At 42.3% G+C, this 13040-nt stretch overlaps 2 protein-coding genes across 2 annotated transcripts; one reads left to right on the top strand and one right to left on the bottom strand.

Moving 5' to 3' along the window:
- Positions 1–2117: 2117 nt before the first annotated feature.
- Positions 2118–9722, top strand: hapstr1a (HUWE1 associated protein modifying stress responses a). The gene is made up of 5 exons (XM_052049265.1): positions 2118–2511; positions 3505–3585; positions 4616–4683; positions 4783–4993; positions 7283–9722. The coding sequence occupies exons 1-5, from the start codon at positions 2316–2318 to the stop codon at positions 7600–7602; spliced, it is 876 nt and encodes a 291-aa protein (XP_051905225.1). The 5' UTR covers positions 2118–2315; the 3' UTR covers positions 7603–9722.
- A 1696-nt stretch (positions 9723–11418) lies between these two features.
- Positions 11419–13026, bottom strand: dctn5 (dynactin 5). The gene is made up of 6 exons (XM_052049271.1): positions 12850–13026; positions 12632–12700; positions 12420–12538; positions 12114–12225; positions 11667–11769; positions 11419–11603 (listed from the first exon to the last, which is right to left on the bottom strand). Exons 1-6 carry the CDS (start codon positions 12895–12897, stop codon positions 11506–11508), a joined length of 549 nt encoding a protein of 182 aa, XP_051905231.1. The 5' UTR covers positions 12898–13026; the 3' UTR covers positions 11419–11505.
- Positions 13027–13040: the final 14 nt, after the last annotated feature.

Raw genomic sequence — 13040 nt, 5'->3', positions numbered from 1 at the left:
TCAACTTTTAACATCTAATATTAAATACATTTATTCATATTTAGGTACAATTTATTGTATTGATGTTTTAAAGTGTGAATAATGTTACAGTGGCCTATAATATGAAATATACTTTATTTACTGTATTTTAATGTTGATCATGATGGTGACAATCAATTAGCTATGTTCATTTTTTCAGGTGGTACCTTGAGACACACGTTTCATGTTTTGGGAACATTGGAATCATTGTATTTATATATTGTTTTGTATTATTTCATTGCTGTTTTTAATGCATAAAAATGTTTCAGAAAATATGAATTGTTACCATATTGACTATGTGTGTGTGTGTGTTTTAGCGCTTTCCCCCCTCGTACTAATTATTGTGCATTTCGTTATTTAACGTCACTCCAAATAACGTGCACTTTTTTTGAGTGCGGACTTTTTGGGTGTATGTATGTGACAGCCAACCTCTATCCGTTGAGACTCGCGTAATTATAATCAAAACACACAATACTCACGCAAAATCGAATGGTTTTCTGAGAAGCGGTGGCCGCACATACATATACTTATATAGCTTGAAAAGCTCAAGCAACAAACGTCCGAGCAAATGTCACCACGTTCGCTTGTGCTCTTCTTTGTCGGCTTTGGCGAACACCACCACGAGAAATGTGTATTGGTAATAACCCTTTATGTCTGTGATGTGAACATGCGTGGTTCATGTTTTTATATGTTATTTATACGAGAACATAGGGAATATTCACAAAATGGCCACTTGTGAGTTGGAGAGAAAACGATATGAGGATAGTGAGGAAAGTTTGCATTTTAGGTTCTACGTTCGGATCGACATGAAATTATTACTGCTACATTTATCACGCAATTTGAGAAGTTAATTTGATAAGGACTCACACATTTTAAGGTAACTTCAATAGTAATCTCTTTAATTTGAGCTGCTATCGCCACACATAGCTGCTGAATCATGTTTCTATTTATAGACCTAATGGAAAACATTACATGACAATTAACATTAGAATTGGTATCGAGATATAGAACTTTTGTTGTAATCTAAAGCACCTTGGCTAACTTGATATATGCTGAGAAAGAATTATGAAACATTTATTTTGTGCATGCAATACTTTGTTTTTCTTTTCTACCCCCCCCCCCCTTCAATTTTGCGGCTGTAGATTGCAAATTTCTCCATTGTGGGACAAATAAAGGTTTTCTTATTTTATCATATCTTATAAAAATGACACCTTCCATAAACTTTACCACGTATTCTTTTCAGCGTATCCCGGCTGACTTTGGGCAATAAACGGTGTTCATCCTCCACATTAAGATAGATTTGACACCCTAAATGTCGTTGAGAAATAAGCATACCCTTCGTGCCATCGTTCTTGCCGGGCCATGCCATCTTCGTGAGGCGGATATTGTTTGTTTTGAACTTGTCAAGAAGGGTAACTCAAAAACGAAACGTATGGTGTACCTGAGTGTGACGTCATGCTCGTATTGACCCATCCACCTCGTTGCGCTATGTATTGCTCAGAAAATCACTCGTTTTTTTGTTTGTTTTATGCGTATATACAGACATCAATGGGATATTAAAAACGTGGTTTATACAAATAAATACCCTACGCATTAAAAGCAAGTAAACATAATTTTGCTGGAAATGTTACAGCGTTTATATCTTCAAATGTATATTTTTGTACGTGCACACATTTATTGTGCAAAACTAAGCACGATGAATGATAACTACCCTGCATTGCATTTCAAGCAAAAAACAAATCCGATAAAAGTATAATCAGGATTATATTGTCAAATAAAGGGGGAGTATAATTGTTCAATGAATACTCATGAAAACACATGCAAAGTTTCCAAAATAAATATAGAGGATTATCAATTAATTTCGAACAGTATTTACATTTTGCATTGTAGTTTGGAGAAGCTTGCGCTCTCTTGCAAGCTTTCGAAATGGGGACATTTCTTTTGTGGCAAAACTGTGAAGGGCAAGTCGGAAACGCAATGGACTTGTGACTCTGACGATAAACCCCGCCTCTTGCGATAGATTTAGCCAATCACCGTCATATTACTGACTACGGGGCGGGTCGAAGCGAACAACACGGTAGTTTACGATTGTATATATCCCTGACGTCGGCAACTCAGAAAATAGTCGGCTAAGCATAGCTTCGGAAATGGTCGAAGCTCGGTAGGGCACAATCGAGTGCAAAGCCGCAAAAAAACGCAAATATTATCCTTAAAGATTCTTACACAGTTCGTTATATCACGCACACACGTACTTTAAACTCTTACTAGTCAGGTTTCTCCAAGTTTTTTGTGTATTCATGGAGGAGAAGAAGGAAGACGGGGACTCGGAGATCCAGGAACACGGACCGGAGCACTGGTTCTCAAAATGGGAGCGGCAGTGTTTGGCCGAGGCGGAGCAGAGAGAGCCGAGCGAGGAGGAGGCCGATAACGACCACGACAAACTATGGCATCTTTTTCAGAACTCTGCCACCGCCGTGGCACAGTTATACAAAGGTTGAAGCCGTCGCTTTCTTGTGTGCCTGCTTGTTAGCATGATGTAGCCACACCGCCAGCCTACCCGTTAGCTTGTTGATTAGCAACTTAGCCTAGCCCGACTGACTTAGTGACACATTGATCGAACTCTTATGGACTCGGCTAGTGGACAGAGGAACTTGCACAACTGATTGAGATGTGCAGAATTTATGTGAATTCGTGTCAGATGTTATGATGAACTATGAACTTGATTCATGGCCACAAGTTGGGAGACTGTCAACGATCCCCGTACGTGTAGGCTCCTGGAGAAATGTAACGGCGGCAGTTTAAAAGCAACAAAAATACAAATAAATTAAGGTTGTACCGTGTCAGTTAACTAGTATGTTGACTCGATTGATGGACCATTTTGCTAACCCGTCGTTAGCCAAGCTAGTTACAAAATGGCGATGGTAACAACAATCGTATCTACGCGACATTCCCAGCTGACAGTTTGTGGAACTGTCAGTGTTGCCATCTGTTTTCCTCGCCGTGCGTTACATTCCACGTCTCGGATAATGGCGACGAAAGTTAATCAGCACAGCACACACGCTCGCATTTAGACACCCGGTCAGCTGCTGACTGGACACTTATCTAAACAACGCATAGCTTAGCCAGCGTTCCAATCACAAAATGGCGTGAATATTATTACTTGTCTGGATGAAATTTGGTTTGACTTCGGCCAGACACGACTGTCTGGTAGTTTGTGACAGTCGATATATATATTTTTAGAGCGTGTTGTGTCCACTGACATATGTTTGACTTTGCCTTGCAACTTTACTGCTGAGAGGACACTTTAGCTCGTGTGCGGCTCTTTTCTTTGCTGCCAAGCTCGCTAAGTGTTTATTTTGGTGCCGCTAGTATACCAAGATAAAATGGCCTCATGTTGTTTAGCTGCTGTTTGGGCTCATGTTGTCATATCTGCATAACCCAAATGACCCCCTCCCCTCTCTTCACCATCTTGAATCTCTCCCACAGATCGAGTATGTCATCAACAGGGCCTGTCACTGTGGGTGCCATTTCAGAACGCTGCTACAGCAGTCACCAACCTGTACAAAGGTAGTCTGTCCTCTGTAGCTTTTTCATTCTTCTGCTTTTGGAAATCCAGCCAAATGAACAACAACACCAATCTTCAATATGTACTCTGTTTACATTTCATAGTGATGCAGTCCTCTTGTGAGGTCGAACAGTCTTTTCTAGGATGCCAGAAACCCGTTCATCTCTTATTTGTTTGAATTTAGAATTATTAATGCCTAAGAAGTAAGGATATCATTGAAGGACAAAGGATATCATTGAACCTGGCATGCAATGTTACGGGTAACGTTCCCACACAAACAGTTTTACAGGTCTAAGAAGTGAAGAATAAAACCTTAAAAAAACAATTTCATACAAACATACAGCCCGTCTATATTCGGCCATATATCATTTTTCTATAGCGCGTGCGCATTACGGTGTGCTGGAACTGATATCTGGTAACTTCGGAAGGGAGCTCCAGTCCGCCCTGAAGTGGTTGTGAGCGGGGTACATAGAGATAAATAACAGTTTATACGGTACTTGCATCATGCACACCTATCTACAATTTTAAGTCTTCAAAGAGTCTTCTATTGAAAAATAATATGCATGTTTTGGGAATATGGAAATAAGCGGAGGTTACCTGGAGAAAACCGCATGAGGAGAACATGCATACTCTACACTGGTACGTTGGACCTGATACTTGAAGCCCGAACTATGAGGCAGAGGTGCTAACCACCAGTCTAGATTCCATTTAGGCGTGGGCCGATATAAAATATTAGATTAATATTAATTCTTCTCGCCAACCGATTTGGTCATTGTTTCCCTAACTGTCAGTCTGCTTTCACGAAGGACAACAGAAATCGTTAGGAATTCACGAGCTACAGCTATATCAAAATGCTGTGCGCAGCACCAAGAATGAGATTGCACTGGACTCTTTGTTCTGTCGTCTGTGTATTTCTGTCAAAGCATCTGGAAGATTGCGTTGACATTGGTTTTCTTTGAACTAAACTCTGTAAATGATGCGACTGCTGTCTTTCATTTGTCAGTCATTTTTAATTTTGTTTTTCATAATCAGAGAGTGTCGAGGCCCATCAGAGAAGCTTCGACAGGGGCATCCAGATAGGGCACCAGCGGCGTAATAAGGTTGGTCACGTGTTACGATCAAGTTTCCGAATGAAAATTTATGGCTTTTAAGAAGGGGGAAAAAATCACTGAATGGCTTTCTTGTACTCCACCTTGTAGGACATGTTGGCCTGGGTAAAAAAGCGCCGGAGAACAATCCGCAGGGAGGATCTTATTAGCTTCCTGTGTGGCAAAGCACCCCCTCACCGGAGTAGCAGGGCCAACACGAGGCTGGCCATGGTGGCCCCCAGCCGGGCTAATTCGCCGGTTGAGACCGGCTCGTCTGTAGAAGCCGACCTGCAGCCATTCAGGGAGGCCATCGCGCTGCATGGTAAGCAACATCAAATGGATGTCCTGTCAACAGAAGCAATTTTTATATATATATATATATATATATATATATATTGTCCGAAATGCTCACTGCTCTGAATTGAATTGATTGAAATGGATTGAAAATGGTTAAACGGTCAGATGCAAAATGGTTTCAACGGCTGGCACCAAGATACAAGTGTGTACTTGGATCGATGTACTTGAATCGTCTGTTCACATGCGTTTTAGAGATAAGGTGAGTTCTATGTGGGCCAGTGACAAGGGGGGGGGGGACACTCCTCTGGGTTCGTGAGCAAGAATATCTCTGAGGTCGTCCCGAGTTCTGCTTTTTTAGGGTGGACCTGCTGCTGTTGCTGTTTTGGGCCTGTGTCTTTCAGTCACACAGCACATGTGATGTGATTGACCATCATATTCTCACACATGTATAGCCTAAAACCAATAAGATAAAGATCATCCCTGTTAGCAAAACATCCTCTTCCTGACCTTTATCTGTTTGTATTTCAAAACAGGATTTCTCATAAGAACTATGCCTTACACGGTCACGATTTTGGGGGCTGGTCACCAACCAATGAGCTAAATCAAACCAAAACAAGATAACCGTTCACAAGGATAATCACAGGATCTCTATTTCAATCATTTCTTCATTTACTGCTGACATGTTTGTTTTTTAAATTTCCTTTATTTAAAAAGGAACAGCCCCCGTCGGTGAAAATTTGCATGTAAAAGACGCCAGATTATAGCTGAATGTGATTTGAATTTAAAATATTGATTTGTTAACAGCCCAGTGAAGCTTGATTTGTCGTAGCAATATCACCGTTTTCAAAATAATACCTTTGATGGCGGTGAGAGCGTTATGAAGCGAGGTCGTCACGTTCCTTAGCAGCTGCAATCATTTATATTAGTCTTTACTCGTCAGATCAATTATGCAACTTTAAAACTGTATAATTGCGGACAATTGGGCTCGCTGGTTGTGCTCTGTAAAATGTCTGCGGTGAAGAAAAAGCACACGCTGTGTTTGTTTGACTTCCCTCAAATCTAAGTCGTTAATGGGGCGGTCGCCGCGGGTCTCTCATGCTTTTGTTCACCATGCCACTAACTACATGGAAGTTGCTTTGAGCGAAGGAGGGGCTGTTTCAACGGACCCCCCCCCCAGAAAAGTTTGAACAACGCCAGTCAATTTAGTGACCAGGGGTCGTGTTATCACTTTGGCTCCTGAACGCTATCTTGGTTGACAACAGCCGTAGACAAGTCAATACACTCACCAGACAGGCCAACTTCCTCACTCTCCGTTCTCCAAGTCTGGTCCTTTTTAATTCAGTCCCGACCGTGATTGAGACTTCCCGATCCCACAGACTGCAGTGATATTGTCCCAGGTTTTTATTTCACCACCCTGCGTGTATGAAAGCTATGAGACGGCCATAACGCGTGCCGGAGTGGCGTGGAGGATTGAAACTGTCGGCGGTGTCTGCATCTGACACCATGAAGCTCGATTCCCAAACTTATGTCATGGTACTTTTGATACTTCAGTCGTTTGAAACGCACAACTTGCAGTATTGCACGACAAATTAAATTCTTACCAAACTCGCACATGCGGCATATCTCGGTTTTCCATGCAGCACTGAACATTATTCCAATAGTTGCATGCAAACAATGTAGCGCCAATATATTTTAGTGGCAGCCAAAATTCAGTTGTGGCGGCCGCCACAGGTATATCTATATGTGGGGAACACTGCAGCTGTAATGTCATTTGGTGCAGCCAATCAATGATGTCATTGATCTATTGACAAATGAAAGACATTGCGGCGGATCACAAAAAGTGCACAAAATGCTAAATATCCGCAGAGCAGATCAATGTGACATCTCTGTGATTTCAATAGTAATGAACGGTGCATGATTTTTTTTTTGTTTTGACTTTACAAGCTACTTTTAAAGTAGATCCTTAATGATCGAAACAATGTAAATTAAACATAAAATAGTGTGAACTTTTAAGGACGGAGGCATAATAAAAATCGGTTGTCACGTGGCGCAAGAAGTCATGCATTGTTTTTCATAAAAATATTGACTGTCATTATGACCTTGCTACCCCAAATACGTACATAAACATTTTTTAAAAACTTTTTCCTTTATGTAATCTTCAAAGGATTCATAAGGTTACGATGGCTTAGAATAAGAATAGACTTTTTAGGGATAAAACGTCTGCCTTGTTTTGGACAAAAATATCACTTGTGTGATTGAATGTTCACAATTATGGTGGCACTTCCCACTAATGTGCGTGTTTTTCGTCGTCCAGGTCTGAGCGGAGCCATGGCGAGCATCAGTGTGCGCTCGGGCCCCCCGGGGTCTCCCACGCACGTCAGTGGGAGCAGCAGTAACGGTGGCGGCGCCGGCGGGGGGGCGTCTTCGGGCTCGGGGGCACTGTGCCGCAGCCGACGCAACGGCATCCTGGACGTGGACCTGAACACTTTCATCTCTGAGGAGATGGCGTTGCACCTGGACTCGTCTGGCTCGGCCACGGCCGGGGGAGGGGGCGCGGCCAGGAAACGAAACTCCACTCAGTGCGGTGATGTCATCACAGACTCACCCACTCACAAACGTAACCGGATGATTTGAACTGCCCCGAAAGGCCACGAGGCTTTCCGCGAAGACCGCGGAAAGCGCCGTCTCCCTTCCTCTCGTCAAATCAGTTCGTGCGCGCCTGTGCGCGCATGCAACCCGCTCCACCGTGTTGGAGGGTTCCAGGCAGTTCTCCCGTGGGTGAAGACGCACTGTGCTAAAGCCACTTGATTCTTGACACATTTGTGCCCTTATAACCCCCCCCAACCCCCCACCACCCACCCACCACCTTAATAAGGAAGTGAGGTGTCACCAAGGACGTCAAAAACTTTTTTTCTGTTACTCGCTGCTCCCTTGCAGCCCCGACTTGATATCCTGTCCTTGCCGATGCTTCAACCACTTTCTCTTCTTTTACCACCAGTGTTAAGAATTGTTTTCACTGCTGTGCAACAGTGATAGCCAAATGTAAGTTTCACGCCTTTTTTGTTTTGTTTAATTCTAGTATTGGTTGAGGATTTTTGAGAGGATTTGAAAGAGATTTTCTCGCCAACCCCCCCCCCCCCCCCCCACCCCTGTTTTTGCAGTCGTATTCTCAAAAGCAGCTGCTGGTTCATGTGATTGTGAGACTTTTTCGATGAGTTGCAATAAGGCTTTTTGCACTTAAGGTTTCATGCAAACAAAATCGGCTCTTCCATCGCATCGCAGTTGTAGCCTCTACCTGTTCCAACGCGGACGCTGGCGAGCGCTTGCCGTCGCGCCCGGCAGAGCACTCGCTTCTCGTTCTCTCGTCCTCGTCTGTATTGTTTCCACAAAAGGTTGAACTTCATGTGAGAACGCCGGTGCTCTAAGAATAAAAATAACATGTCACGAATGAGTCGTGAAAGTTTCTCACCAGACTCGAGATGTGCTCACAAGCCATCTTATAGTTTGCGCTTACATGAGCTGCAATTTGATTTCATCAGCATGCAACATGCAAGATGATGGATCTCAAAGACTCTAATGACAGATTGGCTGAAGTTTGATTTTCTTTTGTCTTTTGTTTTTCGGAATACTTTCCAAAAGAGTCCGATTTTAAAAAGAAAGCCCTACGATATTTAATGATGCGTTTACTCCCAGTTAGGCTCTGCTGTGTTGGAGGCATTTACACTTGAAGTGAGCAACCGTGGCGGCGCTCTTATCTGGACGACATGGAAGCTGGCCAAGTGTATGTCCGTTTTTGGTGAAACTTCAAACATGTTTAACTTTGGCTCATAGTCCTGCATGATTGCTGGCTTGTCTTCTAACTGACCGTCTTTCTTTTTTGTTGCATAACCACTGAAAAGTAGCATTTGCTTTGACGGCAGTATCTGACCACATGTGAAGGGCGCCATTGCTGACGGCTGTTTGTTAATGTACGTTTTGAGGGGGGGAAAAAGTCATCTTAATTTATCATAGGAAGGATTTTTTTTTTAAAGGAAATTTCCCTTAAAGTAAAACACTTCATCTATGGAAGTGTTAGTCTCTTAATCACAGGTGCGGAACCTTTGAGTCAGTCCTCAGAGGGTGTTGTTAGATTGATAAAGAAATGTAACTAAACAAATGTTTATCCTATATTGTGGCATTTGTTGGTTAAATATTTTCGGGCTTTTATCGCAATTCCTCTCTGGCTTTATTTCTTTTAAAATTGCATGGCGGGCTCTTGAGGCCCGTGGGTTCCTCAACCCCTGCTTGAATGTGATCATATATGGTGAACGGAGGATTTGTTGCCAGCCTGCTTCTATTGTTTGAAATCATCATTTTTTGGGGGTATAATTTGCTTCACTTTCTTTTCCCACGCGTTTAACTCTGCTCTGTGGTTTAACATTCACTCGCATCGGCAGCACTTTTGACTGAAAGGCAACATGGTGGTTGTTGCACGTCACAGCTGTTAAGGGAACTTTGCGTGACGTGCGTGTGAGGACAAGAGCTACAATTTAAAACGGAAGCATTTGAAATTTAAGCCTAATTTTTTGTTGTTGTCACTTTATACACGGGCAGACTTGAGCCACGTCTGAAGCCAACACTATTGTCAGCTCTTTCTTCATACGTAATTGTCAAAAAGGTAATAAATGGCTAATCTATATACTTAACATTTAATTGTTGGTATGATATATGTGGTTCACATTGTAAAGCTGAAATAAAACAATTGAGTTGCAAAATGGCTGGAATGAGTCATTGAAACAAAACTATTTTGTTGAGAATTTGAAAAGTGAGCCGGATTTATTTGCCTTTTTTTTGCGTTAATGTCACATCTACGTTGTCCATCTTTTTCTCATCAAACGACTCGTTGATAATAATTGTGACAAGCCTACTAGAAGACATTTTCATGAACCCAATTACGTATACAACAATTCACGGGTGTCCCGCTGGTCAGCTATCGTCCTGAATATTGAAATGTCTCTGTAGTTCCTGTTCCATGCCAGTTTTCCTTCTCCCGAGGTATGAGGCGATCCAGAAGGCTGTTGACAGACAGTCCTCACACAACTGATTGAGAGACGTTCAGCCTACCAAAAGGGATGAAAAGTAAGTTGTTACTTCTAGTAGTTGGCAAAAGGGGAACATCTGTATGTCATGTATCTATTGTTCATCAATGTATTACTTTTATGTCTTTATTAACGTTTATTAACTGGCAAAGGTGCGCTTGATTTTCTTGCCCTCTTTCGGCCCGTGTTTTTCTGCTTCCCAGCCTACTCGGCATTTTTGCAACCGTTTCCGCTTTTTTTCCGGAGAATTAAGTGATGATACCGGTCGCATTGCTGCTGCTCGAAGGTGTGTCACTGTCATCCATGCTGCTTTGTTGACTTCCGCGATCTACTTTGTAAACCAACAGTACCTCGCCCAATAGGATGAGCGGATTCTGAATCGTCATATCCGTGGCTAAATTTGACGTCGGCTCATTGGTCACATAGCAGGGGAGGTCCTCGGAACGTTACCATATAAAGGGCCCTGTTGTTCACTTATTCCATCGAAATTTTTCAGATTTTTAACTCTCACGGTATTACGGGACAAAGTACGTCCCTTTACAACTCAATACGGAACGGGTACTTATATTCCCAAATATATATAAATATATGCCTAAAAATGTTCAGGAGACGGTTGGGAACACTCTTTCCATTTTGGCCTAATATTGCAGCATTAGACCGATAAAAGTGACGTCATTTCCACCAAAGCGGTCCAATAAATATTGAGCATCCCTTCATGATGCATTGTTGAGATCTCGTTGACCGTGAAACTGAGTTGCTCGCAGTTCTACTTCTGGCCCCCAGACGCAGTAAAATCTGTACATTTACAGATGACCACATTCACGTCAATGGACAATTTAGACTTTCCAATGCATGTTTTTGGAGCCCGTGAGGAAGATGGAGTAAATCCACACAAGCATGGGCAGACCATGCCGACTCCACACAGAAAGGCCCAAACCGAGATTTGAACCTTGAACCTCACAATTGGTCGGCAGATGTGAGAGGAACAAATAACAAATGATGTAAATTCTTTCAATATAATTTAATCAAGCAAGAGCATACCAGACATTCCTAGGAGTGGATAAAATGCCGTCTTTGGTCTTAGACAACGACAGCACACAAATGTACACTGCATCGATGCATCCAGATAGCTGAGAATAATAGACTAGAAATTTACATTGTGTTAATTTTGGTCCAAGTTAGTCTCAATGACAGGTGACAAGTTCCTTCCAAATATGCTTTCTCCTTCCTCTCTCTGACACATAATCTGAAAAGTTGACATAATAAAATTACGATATGATATTTGAGCAAGGAGAAAGAACATGTTCAGTAATCTTTCAAGATGTGCTGTTAAACTGTGAACATTCTTTTCTTCTTCGGCACAGATGTTCAGCTTGTCGGGAGTCAAAGGTGTCAACGACTATGCAGAGACCGCAAGATGGACAGTGTACAAAGCAAAAGAAGGTTGAGATGGCGGGTCTTATATCTGGCTAAGTGGAAGAAACTTCTGGTAGTAGCTCTTCGTGACATCAATCATTAAGTCCTGTGTACACTCTGGAAGCTCTCCCGAAAACAAACCTGAAAGGGAAACACTGTTAAAAAAATCTTCATGAAGAAAAGAGAGGGAAAAAAAAAACAGACCTGGGCATCCTGAAAAGATGGTAAAAGGAGGCACCACTGTCTCTGGAGGAAGAACAGTGTTGTCTAAGATCTTGCAGCAGTCTTTCAGCACACAGCGACGACCCTGACAACAACACGACAAACACAAAATGTTAAAATATTACATTATCAAACCAATTATGGATAATTTCTTTTTTTTTCTTTTTGTTATGTAGAATCTTCACTGCATATGCATGAACCAATGCACTTCTTTCAAAATCAAATCATCTGTCGACTATTCATGACTGAAAATGAAATCAACAATTGCTAACAAACACCCAGTGTGTATATACCTTTGATATAAAAAGTCCACACAACCCGTGATTCCAGAACAACCCAAAATAAAGCGGAACATCTGGTCGCATCCAGACTAGCATGTGACTGACGAGAGCGGGCGAGCCGCTGTTGTGAGTCTGCGAGCAAACTCACTATGACGCAGTTCTTGCCAATGTGGACGTAGGATCCGATCTGGGCCGCATTCACCACGCAGTCCTCCTCGATGAACACGTGGTCACCGATGTGCAGTGGGAAGAAGGCCACTCTGTGAGGGAGGAATATACTTTAATATGCCGCATTTTGCTATTGTTGCCAAGTCACAATCCACTTTCAAACAAGAACAAAGGAAAATATGCTGTTAAAAAAATTACATTCATGTTCAGCGGGATTATAACAATTTGCCAGTTTTCATCCAAATGTTCACGAAATATTTGTCATAAGAATAAACATGCATGTTACCCTTTGCTGAACTTCTTGAAAGGTGGACGAATGACACTCCTGCTTTTGACGACACAATGTCTACCCACCCTGACATTAGCCAGGTCGCCCCGGATGATGCAGTCATTCATGACGATGGTCTGGAGGAGAGATAGTACAATAGAAACGACTAAAATCACAACCAAAGTCATGAAAATATACCACGAATTATGCCATCGTGTACTTGAACTTACTTTGCCATTAAGTACGATGTTTTGACTTCCACACAGTACCGATTGCCTGCTAACCTTGTTGCCAGACGCCTGAAATGAACCATAAATATAACATCAAGATCCATAGACGCATGATTCTTGCACAAGTTAACACAATGATGCCATTGTGGTCTAACGCCCCGTACGGCTAGTTAGCCACCTAGCACACTAGCTAACGGCGTCCAGAAAGAATACTTTACCGTCTCAATATACTCCGCTTTGTTGTATAATATTTCAGACAACTCCATGGCTGCGAAACCGAGGAGTTGTTTATGGGAAAATAAGTAAAAGGCAACCGTGAAGCATTTGTTTCGTTTAGCTCCGGTCCACAGTCTGACAGCCGGATTTGGTTGGATGGATGATCAGGCAGTATGAGTTGAGTAAAAAGTTA

The sequence above is a fragment of the Hippocampus zosterae genome, chromosome 17 (genome assembly GCF_025434085.1).
Source record: "Hippocampus zosterae strain Florida chromosome 17, ASM2543408v3, whole genome shotgun sequence".
Classification (NCBI taxonomy): Eukaryota; Metazoa; Chordata; class Actinopteri; order Syngnathiformes; family Syngnathidae; genus Hippocampus; species Hippocampus zosterae.
This window is presented reverse-complemented; position numbering and strand designations above follow the sequence as displayed.